Source organism: Miniopterus natalensis, chromosome 11, assembly GCF_054644295.1.
Source record: "Miniopterus natalensis isolate mMinNat1 chromosome 11, mMinNat1.hap1, whole genome shotgun sequence".
Taxonomy (NCBI): domain Eukaryota; kingdom Metazoa; phylum Chordata; class Mammalia; order Chiroptera; family Miniopteridae; genus Miniopterus; species Miniopterus natalensis.
This window is the reverse complement of record NC_142091.1, coordinates 28,601,207-28,623,005: the sequence shown is the minus strand read 5'-3', so window position 1 is coordinate 28,623,005 and position 21,799 is coordinate 28,601,207. Positions and strand designations below refer to the sequence as shown.

Here is a 21,799-nt window from a genome sequence, read left to right as displayed (position 1 = left end):
ATGGACTTTTCTTCTGACTGCATAGGCCTTATGGCTATTTGGTGAAAGTCCTCCTGGCATTGCATTTTGTTGACGCTCACTTTTAGTTACAATTGCTATTACATGAGTTTTGTCTTGCTTTTGTTATTGATGTATTCATCAATACGTTAGTGGAAAATTAGAAGGAGCTGTATGAAAGACTGTCATCCAGGTATTATTATGTATCATGAATAAATCACTCTAAAGAAAAATCGTACTTGGAAAATTGTACTAAGGTAGTATTAGGGGCATTGCCGTTAACATTGTGCTTTTATTAGTCACATTGGTTTTCCATCCAGGTTTTTAAAAATCACTTTTTGTTATACCTATTCAGAATTAATTTCTAGGAGTCAGTCTATTTCCAGGATGGCCTTGTTACTTATTTAAGGTTAGGAGTTGTCCTTCAACTTTTTGGTTACCCAGCTTTTTACTACTGCATTCATTATAAGGCCACCAGTAGTTCTAGACAACTAGATTTAGATGCCTCTCTTAGCTTTGACACTTTGCCTCCCAAGAAGCTCCTAAGAGGCTATGGGTATTTCTACTCTTTGTATCAAGACACTTTGCTTACTGAACTATCTGTTAGGTTTATTTATTACAGGCAGTGAATAAGGAGGAGCCTTTTTGTCTGAAATGAATGATAAGCTCCTAATATTTGTTTACCATTCCAACTTAAAAATAGTTGTCTGCTGCATACCGCCTGGCGAAAGGCCTTAAGGACACTATAGTATCTAGGGAAACGCTATACAGATGCAGTAGTGTCACAGGTGTGGATAAACTCCCTGAGGCCTTTTTGAAGATGGGGACTGAGGTGCTAAAAGGACGTTTGAGTAAACAAGGAAATGAGGTAAAACAAACATAGAGATTAGTGAACATCTGAGTATCTATTATTGCATTCCATAGTTATACACAAATAAACTTAGGATTTATTTTTTCCTTTTGGTATCTTTGACCTATATATTGGTGATTAAATAACACAAACTTGATGGAGATATTTGTAAAACTATAATTCTCTACCGTTTTAGTGGAGTATATTGGTTAAACTCTAGATAAATCTGAGTTTAACCCTAAGTTTCAGGGTTTAATAGTTATGTGACCTTGAACAAGTTATTTTGTCTCTAAATCTTGGTTCGTTATCTTTAAAATAGGGGTAAAAATAGTACTCCCCTCATGGAGAGGAATAATAGAAGTATTATATATGTGTCCACGTTTATGTACAAAATGACATCTGGTGTCAGGTAAGATTCCAAGGGCTGGGGGATTAAAGAGAGATTTCCAGTAGTGGAGTAAGGAACAGATTCTGAGCAGGGAAATCACACCAGGGTGTTCATGTGAGAGACAGAGAGCTGCAGCAACAGGTTCAAAGAACGTTTCCATAGAAATAATGTTTCCATGGGAATCAAAGAGTTTTTCAAGACTATATCTAAATAAGACCTCCAGCAGGGAAAAAAAAGAGTAAGAGAAACAAAGAACTATTTCAATAGAAGATATCCCTCACAAAAAGGAGTGGGACAAGAAGAACATATGTACACACAAAGGTGAAGACCATCTGGAAACATTCTCTTAGTCACACTGGTTAGGGGTTGTCGCTAATTCCTCAGTAAAGAGGAACTAAAGGTGAGATCAAATATACTGCTTACCCTGTATAACTCCTCCAGTGTAGCTACATATAATCACTTTTACATAATCACTGAATGGGAACAGAGAGGCATAAGCTCCCCAGATCTCAAGAGAGGAAAGAAGTCTGTGTCCTTCAGAAACTGAATAGAACTGTGAAAAATATGGAAACAGTTATGAAATTGAAATGCACATTTATTCACGAAAATAAAAAGTAAAAACGCTGTAAATAAATAAGCATTCAAGGATTTTGGTCAAGAGTTAGCAGGATATGAAAAGCGGGAGAGAAGCAAACCTAGTCTCACACCATGCTTCTATGATTTCTGGATTTCAATGACCAGAACAATATCCACACCCCAGCACCTGTCTCCTCTCCTCTACCCAAACGGGGACTGGCACAAGGTTGTGGAGTCATTTTACTAAGCACTGACATTTAAAAACAGTCATAAATCACCATTTACTATCTCCACCATTTCACAAAAGAATTAACTGATACCAAAAACATAGGATTGACTTAAACTCCGGGGAAAATGCATTATGAAAAACTCACTACTTTATCCCTGTTTTCCTCATTTTGGTGCTGGTATGTGACAACCTCCCTGGGGACTGGGATTGGTTCATGGACTAGGATTTCAAACCAACTCCCCAGTACACCCTTGTGTTCCAGCGTCATGGACTAAGGCGCCTACACCACCAACTAAAACATTTTACTCCTATGCAAATACAGTCAGTACCAACAAGTCCCTTATCAATTTTAACAAACCTTCACCTTTTCAGGCATTGACATGTATATCAATATTGATCCTACCTGATTATTAGAGTCAAGATTCCTTTTGGACATGCTACAAATAATAACCAAACCATTTGTTTAACTCTTATAGCACTAACAATATTGAATTGCAATTTTTGTTGGCATGACTATCTCTGTTAAAATACACTAAACTCCTGAAGGCAGGAACTAGTTTTCCTCATCTTGGTGCTCTTACAACTAAGCAATACTTGGCACATTATAAATATTTGTTGAATGACTGAATGAATGGCTCTGTTCAGGTTATATCTTGAAATATCATAATTATATATAGCACTTCCCTGCTACGATTTTATGGTTTATTGGTGCAAGTAGAAACTAGCTCTGGCCTTCAACATTCCCTCAGTCATTCTTCAGATATATAAACACCTTACTAAGTGCCTCACACTGGGCTAACTACTAAAAATACTCAAAGAGCAGTATGTAGTTGCCTCCGAGGATGTCAAGAACAGTTCTACTCTGGAGCTCACGTTACCCTTTTAGCCCAGTGCCAATTTCTTGAATGATATAAATGTAAACATTCTAATCATTTTAAATTTCAATAGCGTGGACGCTGCTCTGATATGTTTTCTTAATGAGAATAGAACCTGTCAACCACTATAAGCAGCAATACCCCGTCAGCTTATGGAAGAGCCCTCCTCTCTACCAGGTAACCACCGCCATCCCCGCGACACTGCTCGCGTAAGGCGGAGCCTCAGCCTCAGCCGCTTGCAAGGAAACGGTCGATCCGCTTACTGTTGCAGGTCTTGTTGTATTTGCTGTTCTCCTGCGCAAACCCTTCCAGCCGGCACTGGAAACGATGCTGCCAAAACTCTTGAAACCAAGGGTTTCGGAGGTTTGTTTCTGGCCGGAGCTGCAGATAGTAATCATCGAACCACTTGACGTCGGGAGACTGGAGCTTGATTGTGATCCCACCAACCGCTTCTCGCTGATAGCCATCCGTCACGTCATACCTGTCAGCCCAGCCGTCACTGCGGGGAAACAGAAGACCCCTCAGCTTAGAACAGGTATCTCCTAAGCTGCTGAGCCCACCGGCTTTCCTTTCGAAGAGATGTCAGTAAGTGGCTACTTCAGGCCACACGAGGGTCCTGAATGACGTCTACGTGATTATTGAGATAGCAGCTTGTTAAAATAAAAAAAATGCAACGCAAAGGAAACTCTAGGTCTAAGAGGGCTGGAAGCTGCCAACCCCACTTACCTTGAACTGCAGAAAATAACCTAATGGTTTGGCAGAATTTTACTGGTTGCAAAATACAATGTATGCCTGGAAGCTGCACAATATCACCATTCACACTATTTACTTAACATTTTATAGCTAGGTCAGGTTAATTTTAAATACATTTTTTTCTTAATAGTAATTATAATGATCATAAAATAAGAATAAAAATATTTTTAAAACATGCTTATTATTAATTTAACCATCCTATGGCATGATACTTTTTTTCTTTTTTAGATTTTACAAGTGAACTTTTAAAGAGGTTAAAAAAACTTGATTGATTATGGACATTCTATTACACATTGATTTGTCAGAGCCTCAAATGGAGGTCCTTGTAGTCCATAGCTCATATACTCTTTCCCATCCCATCCTATTTCTCTAATACATTTAAAATACACAAACGAAATTCTGTCTTACATTAGAGTGACTGAAAGAACATCTTAACAATGTGCCATCAAGGATGGTGTCAGGGGACATACTCCTCAATATCGCTATCATTCTGTGCACTGATCACTCAAAGTAATCACTCTGGGAATTTTAAAGTAAAAGAGTTAAAATCCGAGAGTTCATGTGATAATGGTCTGAGTATAACAGAAAAAGGAAAAGTATTCTAAGCTTATTAGAAAAGTACATGAGACACAACACTGGAAATAAAAGACATGAAACAATGCTTGTATCAAATGTGTTCATACCTTGGGACATTCGGGAAAGACACTGACTTTTCCCGTCCTCTCTCCCACGGGAATCTGTACAACTTGTGCTATGCACCTGCTGCGACCCAAGGGGGCGGGCCTGCCTTGGAAGAGGTGCAAGTGCCCTTTCAGGAAATATAAAGAAAGTCAAGGGAAAATTAACAATGAAAAAGGAAAAAAGAACACTAAGAGGGAAGAGAAGGGATATGGAAAGGGTTGAGTGGAAAGATTCACATTAACAATCATTGTTCACTTAATTGATATTAAGATATTTCTATGTATAGGATTGTTAATTCCTTTTTATCATCCTTCAAATGCATTCTTATCCTTTACACTTTATTTCTGCAGGCAAGGAGCATGCTCCAATATTTTGCATATAAAATCAGTGCCAGGGGAAGTATTATGTAAGTAAGTAATTAACATAAATGCAAAAAGCATTTAGGTTTTTTTTAGTACACTCTTCTATATCAACTCTGACTTAAAAATTGATAGTGAGAGTTGTTCCAGAGGCCGTCAAATACTCATGAAGACATCATAGGGGCTTAGGGACAACTTGAGATGTTTCCTAAGGCCTCAGTGGGTGGGAGAGGAGAAAAAATAAACTAACAAAATTAACGGTTTCTTCCTCTAAGTCCTGCTTGACAAGAAGGTGTGTCATTAAAAATGATCTATGGTGAAATTTCAAAAACGTTTGTGTCAGATCAGGAAAAACATAATAATGCGATATGTTTCGTCCCTGTGTGGAAATTTGCTGCTTCACACATTGTCTTCCCTCCAGATTTTTATTTTCAGCTGCAGATTTTACTTAAAGCTGACAAGTTGAAATGAAGTGGGCTTGTTTGCCTCATTTTCTCCCTCTGTTTTGGAGGCTTTATCGTATCACTGATATGAGAGTGGGTCTCGCTGGCACTGGAGGAGATGCATGGGCGTGCTGCGAATGGGGCAGGGAGCTCTGCTCGTCAAGCACCAATCTCCAAGGAAGAGAGAATGTAAATTGCTCCTTTTGTTAACACTAGCTTGCTCTCATGTAAAACCATGATTATGAATATTGCATAAGAAATGTAAGATTATAATGGGCCCAATTTACCCTTCACAATTCATCTATTGAATTTAATGGAGATTGTAAAAGCCAGTCCTGATAAACTTTTTTGGAGGTTATAGTTCCGTGAAACAGTGTCAGAACCAGAGTGTGTTAATCTACTTATCTCTCATCATGTTCTTTAGCTTTTTTAAAAAAAAGGTATATCTCTTTTCTATATTTAAGAATTTAGCCAGAGATATTTAGAGTTGTGAGTTTAAAATAATTTTGGCCTATATGTTTTCATTCAACAGCAAAACAAAAATCATAGAGGAGTTTGTGTGTAAACAGAAAATTCCAATATCTATGTGACAAAACAGGGTTATTCTATTTAAACTTATTGGGGATTATCTGCTATGTAAGTCTCAAGAAACTTCATTCCATGCTGGCTAAGTTAGATGGTGCTGTATTGACTTTAGGTTATTAAAAATTAACATTTTCATAAAAATGTGCTTCTAAGATTTGTGTTAAGATGATAGGGTATCTCTACGTAAGGAGCAATAAATTTAAAAGTAAAATGAAATACCAAGAAAACTGAGTTTAATTTTCTACTATCTAATGCTTTCTGTTGTGTTGATAGAGTGGACTGTCAAGATTCTGTCACTACTTTCATGCCCTTAGATGACAAATATTTTACCAAATCAGGAAAAAAAGGGCAGGAAGATAAGGAAACAAACTGGAAATATACCACATTTAAGGCACTTTTCTAGATTTTGTTTGTATATATGTATGTATTTATGTTTGTATGTATCTCCTATCTACCTGTAATCTATATATCTACCCATCTATCACCTATCTGTCTGTCTTTCCATCCGTCCATCCAACCATCCGTCCGTCCGTCCGTCCATCCATCATCGACTTAATTTCTTTCTCTTCTCACTGGTTTTTTATCGATCTCCTCTAATCCATTTCATTATTTCCTTTCCAATTCGCTGATTATGAGTCCATCCTCATTATATACAGATTCTGTATTTTCAGGTTCACCTATTTGCTAAAATTTATTTTTGTGTTTGTTTTTTTTTTTAAAAAAATTGATTTTGCTGTTGAAAATAACCCCCAAGCATAGTGCTAACGTGTTATCCGGAGTTCCCAAGCACAAGAACTCTGCAATATACCTTATATAGGAAATACATATATCAAATCAGCTGCATTTGGCCATGAATAAAGTGCTGTTTTCTGTGAGTTTAATGAATCAACAATATACATACAAAATAAGGTGTTTTTAGACAGGAACACACATAAGCAAGGTCATGTATTGAGAGCTGATGAACATGTTGTGACTAGAAGCTCACAGCAATTTAAGCCTATATTTCTCCTAGGAGCAATGATCAGTAGTCACTTATTCAGTGTTTGGTGCATGTTTATAGAACATACCTACTGTGAATAATGAGAACTGAGTGTACATATAAATTCTTAATTTGGATGTTCTCTTAGGCATCCAGTCTTTCTTTGGCTATAGAAACAGAGTAACTTGGATATTTGAAATAGGAAAAAACATTTTAAAATTACTTAGGTTGGCTTAACTAAAGGAGGCATCTTCACTATGAACCCATCCTCAAAACACCTCAACAGATTCCTTAGATTCCCTTTAGATCTTCCCTGCAGACATCTTAAGGACATCTCATTTCATAAGGATTTATCTTTATTTTCCCCCCTAAGATTGCATTACCAAAATATATACTCCTATTCTATGATCTACCCGTCCCTCTTTCTCCTCTCAAACCCCAACTCCATACTTCTCATAATTACCGACACATAAAGTTTAATTCTTCTCTGTTTTCAACAGAAGGGTCTTGTTCAAAACAAAATTGACTCTGGAATTCCCCAGTCAAAATTTCCCTTCTATATGTCTACAACTTTTCTTATTTTCTTCAACATTTATAATATGTACCTATCATGGATTAGATTATTTTGTGGCACTAAACAGTTCCAATAACTCAGTGGTTTAGAATAAAAATTCATTTCTTGCTCAGCCTTTAGGTTCACTTGCAGGCCTATAAACTGCTCCATGTCACCTTCACTCTGAGACATAGGCTGAAAGAGCAGTTTCCTTCTGGAACGTAGCCTGTCTTGTTGAAGGGGAAAAAAAGAGAGCATAATGGAACCATGAAATGGTTCTTAAGCATGCCGATTAGAAGTGACACACATTTCAACTGGCCCCAACAAATCATAAGGACAAACCGGACCAGAATGGGACAGGTGCATATGATTTTTCCCACATAGTAGATCAATGAATGCTGTAAAAAAAAAAAAAAATGCAATCTACCACATTTACTATGTGCTGAAATTGTATTGAAACTGAGAAAAACATAAATAGGTTTTAGACACTGTACTCCAGAAGCTCACAGTCTAGAGGAAGGAGGGGAGAGGAGGGCATTCAGATAAATAAATGACCGCATACAAAGGAAGACTGTTAGAGGTACGAGCCAAATGTGCTGGGAGAGACAGCGGATAACTGAGTCACTCTTCACAGGGTGACAAGGTTCAAGTTTGAAACATGGATAGTGGAGCAATAAAAGTATTTTGAAACGTTCTAGATACTTGAAGGAATTTGGGAACCTGGGAATAGCGAGTATTAAGCGCTGCAGCTCTGAAGCATGCACCAGGCAGGGAGCACAGGGGACAGTGAGCTGAGGAGGCCAATCGTCAATGGCCTTTGTACTGTCCCCAAAGTGCCGGACTGTATCTTTCAGGTAACGGGGAGCCCGGGGGCTTCTGAGGCGGGAAAGGACACGAAGAGGGTAAGCCCTGGAAGTGGTAACGGTGCGAGGGACAGGTCAGAGTGGTTATCGATGCACGTTAGAGACCCAGGGTAGAAAAGGAGCTGCAGTGGCCAGGCAAGCCTATGGGGCCTGATCTCGAGCAGCAGCCGTGGGAAGGATGGGCCTTATTTGTGAGCAATTCCAGGAATCCCTAGGACTAGGTGTGCAGATTAGAGGGAGTAATGGGGATTCTTCTGGTTTATGGGAGAAAATTAGGGATACTGTAGCTCCATGTCGTTGTTTACATAATACAGGAAGAAATGTTTGGCTAAAAAAATAAAGAAAATTAATATAAGTTGGCTCTACAATGATTATATTTCCCTTTATATGCTCTCTAGCATTTCTTTTCTCCTGGATATCTATCTAATCTCTGTATATAAAATTGATTTCAATGAATGTTAAAAAATACAAGTTAACACTTTTCTTATATGTGGTTCCAGTATCATATTTAACCCACCCTATTTTGCTTATGTTTTTGTATGCTGAATAATAGCTGTTGGCACTCAAAAAAATGAGAAATAATGATAATTATAGAACTGTAAAGACCTGATACCCTATAACATGATATACTTATAACAAATATTTTAACTTTAAAATTATTATTTTTATCATTCATTGTACTGAATTACTGATATATAAAGCATACCAATGGTTATGGCTATAAAATAATTACTGAAGGATTTACAACCACTAGATTTAATATCAAAATACATTTCTGAAATGTGGGAGCCCCTGAGGGCTACATGCTAACAGGAGAAAAAAAACTCTTGGAAAATTACGAAGACAAATTTCATGACTTATTGAATGTTAATATAGAGAAGCTAAGTAACTTTAAAGTTTGTCTCCCTTATGAAATTGTAAAACTTTACAATGCACACAACATAATCTATCCTTCCTTTTTAATTTCTTATCAATATATGTTTTAAGCTATTGCTATGGAAAACAGAAAAATGTATGTAGCGTGAGGTGATCCTTTAATAACAGTCTTCATGTTCTATTCACTGTCATTCATTAATTCAGTGAGCATCTGAATGCCTCTTCTATGCATCAACTGCACAGGCGCTGTGGTAGGTTCCAATACACGCCCTCACCAAGACAACAGTCCACTAGGCATGACCTGCTGGAACAGGCACTGGGACTTCCAGGCTGTTGGAAGTTGCCTCATTTATCCTACTGTCTGAACATCTTTCCTTTATACTCAATCCGTCCACAAAAAGTACAATCCATTAGGTTTGTAGTCACAGAATCACCACTTACTGAAAATCACATTCCTTTCTTGCCTCCTGAGATTATTCCGATCACCTCAATTAGTATTCTAGGTGTTTTCAAACTCTTAGTTCTTCCATTTACAATCTCCTGATTTATATACATGGAAGGCTAATCACATACAATGGGTAGGATTTCATTATTTGAACTCTCAAATGGCAACACAATTGTTTAGTATAACTCCACAGAGTTCTTGGGGAAACATCTGCCACGAGTAAACAACATAAATAAATCACCTCAAAATCTGTTTCCAAAGGAGCAATACCAGACTAAAAATGTAGGCATCAGAATGACTCTTATTCCTGCAGTCCTTACACTTGTATCAGAGATGTGAGCGGGGTTGGTGTGGGGAAACGGGGGGACTCATCCTGGGTGTGCCAGGCACACGCGGCTATCCTTGCTCACTGAATTCTCTAGTCCTGCTCACCACGATGATATTGCTGCTGCTGACACTAGCCAGGCACGCTGTGTGTTGGAGACACGGCGTGCTGGTTCTTATTTCTCAGCTGCGTCACACGTTCACACCTCCACGCCCTTGAGCATGCTGTTCCCTCCGCACAGCGCGCCAGCCGCTCGCCTCCTCACGTGTTTCTCGATGTGATAAGATCCAATTCATGCTTTGGGATCTTGAACGCAGCTTATAAAAACCCTCCTCAGCTCCCCCTGCTCCAGCTTAGCGGCTCCCTCCTCTCTGTTCCCTGTACACTGTGACGTGGCGTTTATTCCTTTGTTCACTGAGCAGGTCTTGGGTAACACGCTCTAAGTGTGGGGGTTACAGTGGCGAACAAGACAAGATTTGTGTTCTCAAAGTGGTAATGGGATGATGCTTGGAGTTGCGCATTTATCATCATATTAAAGTTAGGCACATTTATTTCTGCTTTCCCCAAGGAGAATATAAATTTCATGTTTTGGATGGCTCCTCATTCTTAGATTTATTATAATGTCTGGCACATATTAAGCACTCAAGAGATGCTTAATATAACTTATTAGAAAATTAGACTTTAAAAGGCAAACTTCAAATTATAGAGGATTCTGTTCAGACAACTGCATATATTCATTTTCATTGAGAAACCAGCACTGTCGAAGGTGCCTTATAAAATGATTCTGAAAGGCTAACTGGTTTCCCCTCCAAAATGGTCCTCTCCCTTCTCTACCTGATGCTATTAAGGTTAATGAGAACATTCATTAGGCCACATCCCAGCGTGTTTTTTTTTCAAAATCTGTACTCAACCCACATAATTATTATGGAAACTGCTGTTCTACCCACATGTAATCATCATCCTGCCAAATCTCTTACCAATAGCATTTTAACAGATATTTTGGGATTTTTTTTTTTCCTAATAGTGGGAGTCTACTGACTGCTTGGCTGTCTTCATGAAATATTTTTTCCCCTCTCCTGGGGGAGTAGAAGGTCTTAGAATCTCTAAATAATAGTGAAAAGCAAGGAAAGATATTACACTTTTAAATAAAATTTCTAATGAATATATACCAGTCAACACCAGTAAATTATTTAATTCCAAAAAGAAGCACAATGTAGAATTTTCAAGAAAATGGTTAGGTTATTTACTAAAAATCACTTAGTTTTGGGGTTTGTAAATCTTAGTTTTTCCCATTTGCAAGCCTCTATATCAAATAAGTAGATGTGGATTGGGGGAGCTATATCAGAACATTCAGAAGGGTGACAAGACAGGAACCTAAAGTTTGCTACGTGTCTAGCATAGGACAGGTGACTGCCATTGTATTACTTTTCCTAATTCTCTTCAGGCCATAGAGATCATTGATATTAGCCCTAGTTTTTTACCACTCTGGAAACTGAGGCTCTGAGGGATATCAAGTAATCTACTCAAAATCCCATAGCATAGAGGGGATTTAAACTAGCTCTTTCTAGTTCCAGAACTTCAGCGCTCTTTCTGTACTTCCATTATTCCAAAGTAATGGAATACAGTGATAATAGAATTGAGAAGTGTTTCTTAAGAGGGATGGGATGCATTTAATGGAGAACAGGGAGTGTGGGGTTGGGCCTGTACAGGTCAAATTCTTACATGGCATCCAAGGTGACTGCTCTCTGGTATACACACATTCTTTCAACTTTTCTCTTTTTCTGTTAATCCTTACCCGAGGATATTTTTTCCATTGATTTTTACAGAGTGGAATGGAGGGAGGGGAAGAGAGAGAGAGAAAGAAAGAACCATCAATGTGAGAGCAACACATTGGTTGGTTGCCTCCCACACCCACTCAACCTGCAACCCAGGTACGTGCCCTAGACCGGGAATCGAACCCAAGGTACTTGGGTGTGAGGGCTGATGCTTTACCGATGCTCTAACACTGACTGAGCCACACTTTCCAGGGATCAACTTTTTCAATCAAATACTAATCTAGATAGGTGCTGCTGTGAAGGAATTTTCAAGATGTAATTAAGGTCCCAAATGCATTGACCTTAAAATAGAGAGATTATCCTCAGCAAGACTGACCTAATCAGGTGATCCCTGAAAAGGGGCTGGCTCTTCCTGGACAAAGAGATTCAATCATAAAAGGGATTTGGCATGAGATAGCTGGAGGAAAAGTTCCATTGCTGACTCTGAAGATGGAGGGAGCTCTGTGTAAAGGAATGCAGGTGACCTCCAGGACCTGAGAGTGACCCCAGTTAACAACCAGCAAGGAAACGGGTACTCAGGTTTTCTTCCAAAGGGAAATAAATTCAGCCAAAAACTTGAATGTGTTTGGAAGCAGATTCTCCCACAATGCTTCCAGAAAAGAATACAGCTGGGCAACACCTGATCTCAGCCTTTTTAACCCTGAATGTTGAACCCACTTATGCTATACATGGGCTCCTGACCTCCAGAGAGCATGAGATAATAAATGAATATTGTTTGAAGCTGCTATATTTGTGGTAATTTGCTACACAGCCATAGAAAGTTATTACCAACTCCTCACGTCTATATTTTCTCACTTGGAAGGTCAAAGATGTTAATATTGGAAGGAATGCAATCTTAGGAGATCTGACCTAATTTTGGTTTGGTCAGAGTAGACTGACTTCCAAAGACTTGGTGATTATAGGAAATGACGGGCAGTATTAAACATATTGGAATAGGTGGACCATCCATCCTGCCTCAGTGTAGGCTCTAGGATGGCAGGCACTCTCCCCTCTGGTTGAAAGTCTTACCCCTCCAGCAATGCTTCCGTATCGCACGCATCCTTCACAGAGGAGAGGCTGAGAAAATACGTGTACACAGGCTATTTTGTGAATTACACCATCCACTGTTTCTCTTGGCATATTATAGCCATTTGAAGAAATGCAAAAATTGAAGCAATTTCATAAATTGTGCAATATAGTAACCTAAATGGTTCATTAAATAGAGAAGGCATGCTATGAGCAGGGTATCCACAGCTTTATATAACCTTTATGTTTTTCCCGTGAAGTTTCCTTGCTTAGAGTAACCTTCCAGGTTTCAATCTGCAAACTCCTCTTCTACCCAATTGGACTAGTTTCTCTTGATTTGCTGTTAAGCTAAGCACAGTGTTCCATCAAACAGTCAGTAATTATTTTTTGAAGATCTATTACATTTCAAGCAATAAGGCAGACTTCATGATGGTGTTGATAAATATAAGTGCCCTCCTTCATTTATTTGCTTTCCTTATTTCATATAACAGGTCACGAGGGACTTCATAATTTTCGATCTAATATATTTTCCTCATACTTTCCTCAAGTTGCCTGCAGTGTTTGACACTACTCTTTCATTTAGCAAAGTCTGGTGAGAAACGCTACACATGTCCATTTCTCTGCAGAGCGCTGCAGCCATCCCGCCTCAGTGCAGGCCCTAGGGTGGCAGGCACTCTCCCCTCTGGGTTAAGGTCCTCCCCGTCCAGTAATGCTTCCTTATCGCACACATCCTTCACGGAGGAGAGGCTGAGATGCGTGTAAATAGGTTATTTCGTGAACAAAATAACAAATTCCACATATGAGGAATAAACAGAAGGAAAAAACTCATTCCTTACCCACCCCTCAGCATTAGAGCCCAGCAAATGAAAACTTACACAATAACAGCAATCACGTAGCTAGGGTGTGCCATCTGCCAGGCATTGTTTTAAGCACTGTATGTATGTGCTTCCTCTCTGCCAGGTATTATATATAGTCTGATCCTGTGGGGTGGACATTTTTACATCCTCACATTTCACATGAGGAAACTTCAGTTTGAAAAGTAGTTAGTCACCCAGGGATATACAGGATTCAAACTCAGTCTACCTAAATCTAGAAACCAAAACTGAGCCAGTACAACCTCTTAATGTGGTCTTTGATCCAAACCTGTGTCCAAAGTTATCTGGTTTTGTATAGAAAAATGTAAAGTGAATAGTTACCTTAATTTCTATTATACACATACACACCCAGCCCCCACACAACTTGGAATTGTTTTCTTTTTTTTATTTCTTCCTCAAAACTGTAAACAAAGAATTGCTTTAAATCACCGCATTCACCTTCTGATAAAATGCCCATCTTTGTAATGTTAGGAGTTAAGAAACAGTCTCACTGTTCACAAGGAAAAGAGCTATTACAAGATGCCCAAGAGGCCTCGATATCTGTTCATAAACGCAGAATGGACTGTCTTCAACTCCCATTTCACTTTGAGGCAACATGTTTTTCCTTGACAAAATGTCCCCATGACACACACTGAAACCAAGTGCATTGTTACCTTCTCACATCTATCAGATCTGGTTTATCACTGAACACCTACAAACTGTAGAAGACTAGTGAATAATTGAGAATTGTTCTGGGTGCGAGATTAAATTTTAGAAATAGTCATTATATAAGAAGCCAAACAAAAGTCAAAATCTGAAAGGCTGAAAAATTTAGATATCATATGCCCAATAATTAATCCAAATAGACTGGGCGTGTAAGTCACATATTAGAAATGAACAGCCACTTCCATTTCTAGCTATGATAGATTAGACAAACTTCCTCTGAAAACAACTAGAAAGGCTGGATGAGCTTTTTTTTAAAAAGTGTATTTATACTATCAGAAAGCTATCTCGGCAGCCAGGACTCAAGAGACTAAGATCTTGGAGAGAAAATAAAAATGGAGTGAGGTAAGACAGTCTTTGAGGTCTGTGATGCTCCATTGAAAGGCAAGGATCAGAGGGAGGCTAAGATTTAACAAAAGCAGTATCACATGATCTCACTTATATGTGGATTCCAATGAACACAATAAACTGACGAACAAAGTAGATTCGGAGACACTGAAGCATGCAACAGACTGATATATTTCAGAGGGAAGGAGGTGCAAGAAGAGGTTAACCAAAATAATTATATGCATATATGCACAGCCCATGGACAATAGTGCAGTGCAGGGAAGGCCTGGGAGGGGGTGGGAGTGGGGTGAAGGGGCTCACTGGGCAGTAAAAGGGGGACATCGGTAATACTTTCAACAATAAAGATAAATTAATAAAATTTTAAAAAGCAGTAGGTGAAGCTCCAAGGCTGAGACAGCTCATTGGCTGGTGACCTGAATCAGATAGAAGGAGTCTGTTTCTAACTGATTCTTAGTGGTCAAAACCCACAGATGTTCTGTTATCTCTGTGGGGCAGGACCCAAGTGTGCCTCCTAGGAAGCACCCCACACCATCAGGGGAGCTAGTCTACCTTGGGCTCCTTTTTCCCCCACCAGCGAAACCACAGACCCAGGGAAGACCTCTCACTGTGGGGGATGCTCCAGCCTAGGGGAGGGGCAAGGTGGTCAGAGGGTAGCTGTTCCCCTTACCCTTCTAAATGTGGAACTTCTCAGTCTCTGTGTTCCAGGGGGTGCTTCAGCATCACCCCTAGATTTGGGGGTTTGCACAATGGTTTCTTGTCTATGGATAGCTGCCAGTTGGTCCTCTTGTGAGGACAACTGAAGTCACGAACAACCTATGTCGCTATCTTGATTATGTCACCCTGGCCAGCAGTTTAGTTTTTATAGAAAATTTAAACATGAATGTGACATAGTTTGACTTACAATTTTGATAGGTGACTCTTTTATACAAATAGATTTTAAGAAATAAAGCACAAGTACTTATTAGGACGCTACTGCAGTAACTCAGGTGAAGACTGATGAGGGTTTAAAAAAAGGAAGTGATCACAGAATGAAAAGTAAGGGGCTAAAGTAAGAAATCCTGTATTTAGGAGTTCGAAGGGCAGGATTTGTTGATTAATATTCTGTAAAGTGCAAGAAAGGAAAAGAAGTCTAGAACGACTCTGAATTTTCTTACTTGAGTGACCAGTACCATTCACTAAAAAGAAGCATGCTGGGAACTTTAGTTTGGATATGCTGACTCTGAAATATTTGTAAGATATTCAAGTGGATTATATCAAGAATGCAGTTACACATATAACCTGAATTTAGAGAAGTCTGGCCTGGGATATTTATTTTAAATGTGGTCAACAAATCAGTATTTGGCAGAACTGTTAGAGGAAATGTGATTATCCAATGAGAGTGTATGAGCAAGAGAGAAATGTAGAAGTCCACATAGTACCAATACTTAAGGAATACAGGGAGAAGAAGATATCCTTTTAGGATTTTGAAAAGAAAGGGTCACGAGGGAAGAGGCTAGCAGTGGGTATAGAGATGAGGAGTGGAGTGCTAACACAAAGCCACGATAGAGTTGCACGCTTTTCTCTAGTAGTTCTCTACAGTTTAGAAACAGGGCTGCGGCAGGTGGACTGTAGAAGGGGTTTTGCTAAATGAGTGAAGTGTAGGATCAGGTTTGCAAGAGATTTGAGGGTTTGGTTGGGAAAGTGGGCTGAGTAATAGGCTATGGCATTAGATTATTAAGAAGGTCAGGCTGGCCTGGAAGAAGCTGAGATATTGGGGGGATGGGTGTGGAGAAATCATAAAACAAGGGCATTCTATGAGAGCAAGGCCATAGAAAGGACAGCAAAAATAAGAGATGGTAAAAGAAAAAATAGATGGTAAAAGTGAAGTGAGAGATGATAAACGCATGCTTATTCAGAGAGTGGGATACTAGATTTAACAATTTCTAGGTGATGGAAGAATTCAGGATGTGCCACTAGACATGTGCCAGCAGAGACCAGGCATTTGTTTTTCTTACCCACCATGCAACACTATCTTTTTCAATTAAATTTCACGTCAATCAATTATTTTCAAGCAGACATATATCATCATGTTAGAATAGAATAAAGAAATTTTACTACTAGATGCTCTTGAACAGGCCCCAATGAACATTTTAATAACAAGGAGGTTACTTTGTTTGCTATTGTTATTTGTGGTTTACTTGTTGAGTTCTTTAACCCACTATGATGTTCATCTGATGGACAGAATATTTTTATGTAAATAGGTACATCACCCTTTTTGTCTTTCCTGCTAACAAGAAAAGCACTGATAGTATCTGTCCTCGAGAGTAGTTAGGATTTTACAGAAACAGTCACACACATGCATACACATATCAGTACACATGCTAACACATGCAAGCACACATATATGTATGTGCACACACATGGATGCACATAAATTTTCACAGAAAAAACGGACCTGTTGTTTTCAGTAAGTGTTCCTTCATCTGAGTGTTTATTCCTTACAGGATATTTTTTAAAGAAGAAAACAGTTCCAAAGAACGTAGACAATATGACAGTCTGCAGTTGTGAAATTACTGGCAATGAGGACTGCAAAATTTTAGTCACAATTCAATACAGAAGAGTCAGCAACATAAATAACCAACACTCGGAGTCCGAAGTGAGGCAGTTCAGTCATTCTGCTCTGGACCCACGTCTGGTGATTAAAGTCATCCTAGAGAACCTGGCAATTTAAGAATAATTTATTTCTCAGAAGGTGACTCATTTGTTTCTCATCTTACCAAGTTCATTTATTGCAGGTATTTTTTAAGCTGATAAAAATCACTTTTCTAGTCTGCTATTTCCCCTAAGCAGTTTAAATGTACTTGCTGTTCATGCTTGAATGTCCAGTTAGAGCAAAAGACATGTTTCAGAAGTAAAAAGGGAGGGGAAAAATGCGTTGGGAAGTGTATCTTATCTTTAGTAGGAAATATGAACCCAGGCAATGAGACATGGCCAAATGGTTCATAGTTTAATATCAGGAGATATGACACTGCTTTGGAAAAAATATATACACACACAGACATATATATATATATATACATCTATATATTTAACAAGCATCTATGTGTTACAGGCTGTGGAGCTGTGCTGCAGTATTTGAAATAAGCAGATGTGAAGACAAGGTATAGACATACAGAGAAGCACTGAGAGGATTCGGAGAAGTGTGAGGGAGGGATCAGCACGTCCTGTTCATATGCGGGATCTGAGAAATATCAGAGTGAAGTGGAGAATCACTCTGAGCTATATTTGGGTGGGAAGGGGTAGCTAGGGTGACTGACCTCTGCTGCATCTTAGATGACAGACCCCTTCCCCCTTGAAAGTCTCTTATCCCATGGTCCCATCTTCTCTTGGCATTCCTCTTCCTGCCCAGACTTCTCCATTCTCTGGAATTCTCTGGGTGAGCCTCTGCACCTTAGGGAACACTTTCCCTGAGGTTCTGTCTTTGGTATTTTCTACCTACACTTTTATACAGTCTCATTTAGATTTCATCCTATGATTTCAATTAGCATTTTCCCTCCCTCCCTCCCTCCCTCCCTCCCTCCCTCCCTCCCTCCCTCCCTCCCTCCCTCCCTCCCTCCCACCAAGGATCTCCCCTTTCCAAAGACAAAGTCATGCTGATTCCATGTCCTTACTATTTTGAGAAACTCTTTTCCCATGCCCACCCCAGTGATGGATTTATTGAGGAACTCATCCTCTCTCCCTTGAAATAGGTACTACTGGTTTTCCTTTGCTGTTATTGGTAATACATATAAAACACAAATTTAGTAAAATTACATCTCTGCTTGAACATTTTCTTGGCGCTCTCTGCCTTTAAATAAAGCCCATGCTCCGTGACAAAGCACCTAAGACCCTTCATGCTGTTGTTCGTGCTCAGTATCCTCTCTTGGCACCCTCCTGTCCTTTCCGCACGCCCTAATTAAGTGCCCCCTAGAAGACATCATGGCTTCTTACTAATTCCCCCTCCTCCCAGTTTTAATGATCACTCATGTTTGCGCAGACACACCTTTTCCCCCTTCATTTTACTAAATTCTGCGTGTTCTTTTGACCTCATTTCAGATGCCTTTTCTTCTAAGCCTTTTATAATCCTCCCTGTCTGAAAGAGATATGCATTTTTGTACCATAAACACCCCGTGCTTAATTTCAGTTTAGCATACAACACATTGCATTTCAATCGTTTATATGTCTCTCTTCTTCAAGAAACAGTGAAATTCTTATGCGCGGTGGCTTAGTTCCATAGCCCCAGCACTTAGCCCGCTGCTTATCAGTGAAACAGGGACTCCATAACACTCGCTAAACAGGAGTGTGACAGTTTTTAAAGATGAAGGACTTTGTTATGAGAAGGAAAAGAGAGAGATGCTAGCAATTTAAATGGATAAGGATTTTGGAGATGCTGAGCTTTCAGGCCTGTGGGGGATTTGAGAGGGGAAGTGAGCTTTTCTGTTTTCAAGAAGATTAAAGTCTTCTTGGTTGATAAACTTTTGATACACAAAATAATTTAGAACCTAAGGCTATCTATAAGCAAATGGCAAGTGTTATGATGCACACAAGAAGAAAAACTCAGCAGTAGGAGATATTTCAAGAAATAAAGATGGTCAGAGAAGGCTTTAAGGAAAATAACTTGAGTTGGGTTTTTATGTGTATTCATGTAGAGGCTGGAGAAAATTGGATTTTTCAGATAAATGGATCATCAGGAAAAAGAATGGAGATTTTCATGGCATATGTGAGTGGTGGTAAGAATTTCATCGTAACTATTACCTCCATGAAGATCTAAACTCTCTCCAAAAATTCTGTCCAACAACTATAACTATTTACCAGATGGTTCTGTCAAGGAGTCCTACCCTCATCTGAAACTCTGTACTTAAAATCAAACTTATCTTCTTAAAATAAAATCAAACATATCTTCTTTACCCCCTAGCCATTTGCTCTGTCTAGATTTCTTTCAAATCATCCAGACTTCAAAACTTGAACTCGTTCTACCACATACAGAGTTTATCATGATCTTGGCATATAATAGGCATTCTATAAATGTTTATTGAATTAACAAAAGGGAAGGCTTTGGAGTCCAACGTGACCCTGTGGAAAGTTATACACAAGACAGATGGATTGAGTGTGGAAATGCAGAAAGTATAGGTGGCTATAATTGAGGTTCTGGGCATCCTCATGTATAATAGAATCAATCATAGTGTTTAGAGAATTAAAAACATTAGGTGCTAGGACTGTAGCTCTGGTTTCATGAACCCTTAGATAAAAGCCCTGAGGCTTAATTCTTGCAAAGAACTTGGCAATAGGAATCATTAGGAAAGTCAAAATATTTTTCCTTTAGGGAAGTTATCAGCATTCCATAAAGCTTAATTTAATGTCTTGAATTTTATTATAACACTCTCATAAAATTTAGTCTATCTAATTCAGTGTTTTATTCCCTAATTGATTGCTTTTATAACCATGATTGACTAGAGCCCCATTTCCATCCTTTCCAGAGGAAGGAAGTGAACAATAAATTCTCCAAAGGACATTATTAATTTAGTCTTCAATGAATTATTTATAAGCTTAAATGTTTACTAGGCACCTACTATATATCTATGTTATCATTGAATTACAATGACAAGTAAGACATTCTTTATCCACCCTCACCCCTACCCCAAACAGTTAAGCTCCTTGGGGGGAGGTATTATATCTTTGTTATATTTATAGCTCAGATATTGGAAACAGTAAACACTAAATGAACATTTGTCCCATTGATGGATGACAAATTATACATTATAGGGCTATCTGTGATTTACATATGCACAAGATGCTACAGGAAGTATAAAAAGTGATAATTATTTATTGCCTAGAACAGTGTATTTCAGAGGGTAGATTTTCAATTATGTTGAAAAATTTTGGAAAGAAAAAGTGACTAATACACAGTGAATCCCTCAACTCAAGTACTCCATTATTACCAAGCTCCTAGAGAATGGAAGTGACAATTTTTGAAGTGAAAATTAAAGACTCAATACGTTAATGGATCTTTAAAGCTAAAGTTAATCCATTCATATAATCAACATTTATTTATTTAGCCCCTACTGTGTGCCCGGCACCACATTTAATGCTTGTGGGTTAAATGGTGACCAAGGCATGGACACTTTTGTTGAAAGAATTCAGTGATTAGCCTGGCTGGGTGTGGCTCAGCGGTTGAGCATTGACCTAGGGTCCAGGAGATCAAGGTTCAATTTCCAGTCAGGGCACATGCCCAGGTTGTGGGCTCAATCCCATCTAGGTGTGCAGGAGGCAGCCGATCAATGACTCTCTCACCATTGATGTTCTATCTCTCTCTCTCCCACTCCCTTCCTCTCTCTGAAATCAATGAAGATATGTTTAAGAAAAAAAAGAACTCCATGATTATTCATCTGAAATTATAGAAAATCAATTTGTATTTGAGAAATGAAAAGATTCTCTTCCGATTCCCTAACTGCTTGGAAAATATTTGAAAACATTGGTTAATAACATTATATATTCAACACACATTTAGCAACTCCTATATGCCAGGCAATGAATTTAGGTACAAAATACACAATATAGCAAAAAATACATATTTGATGCCATAATACTGAATAAAAATATTAACACCAAGATCACAAAGGAAAGAAATACAATGAAAAAGTGTCACAAGCTGAATTCCATGAGAAAGGGAACATTTAAACTGAGTTCAAAAGATGAATGCTAATTAACCAGGTAAAGCAGTATCTTAGGAAGAAGTATCCTATAGAAGTCCCTTAGGTAGGAACATGACTCGTTTAAGGAAGTCAAAGAACTTATATGCATATATGCATAATCCGTCAACACAGATAATAGCTTGGAGAAGGCTTGGTGGGGGGCAGTGGGGGGTGGATGCTGGGTGGAGTGAATCAATGGGGGAAAAAGGGGGACATCTGTAATACTTTCAACAATAAAGATAAATTTAAAAATAAAGAAATGGAAGAAGGCCAGGGCAGAGAATGAGAGGGAGAGTGGAGCAACATGTCAAAGCACACATCATAGGAACCTCACAGGCCACTTTAAAGATTTTAGTCTTTGTCTCAAGAACAATGAAAAGTCACTGGAGTGTTTCAAGTAAGCAATGACAGGATCAGATTTGCATTTTAGAAATAGCCCTCTCTATATTAGTGAAAATATGAAAAATTAGTAGCAAGGGGCAAAGATTCAGTTGTAAATTAAGATGCAATTACACTAATTAATGAGAAAGATCTCTGTAGCTTGGAT

The 21,799-nt window shown here is 38.7% G+C and overlaps 1 protein-coding gene across 3 annotated transcripts in view; it reads right to left on the bottom strand.

Annotated features, from left to right (window-relative positions):
- Positions 1-21,799, bottom strand: part of GRM5 (glutamate metabotropic receptor 5) — a 358,336-nt gene that overhangs the window by 104,919 nt on the left and 231,618 nt on the right. For all 3 annotated transcript variants that reach the window (XM_087822195.1, XM_087822196.1, XM_087822197.1), the window contains exon 3: positions 3,179-3,414. In XM_087822195.1, the coding sequence (XP_087678321.1) occupies positions 3,179-3,414 (236 nt within the window). The remainder of the gene's footprint in view (positions 1-3,178; positions 3,415-21,799) is intronic.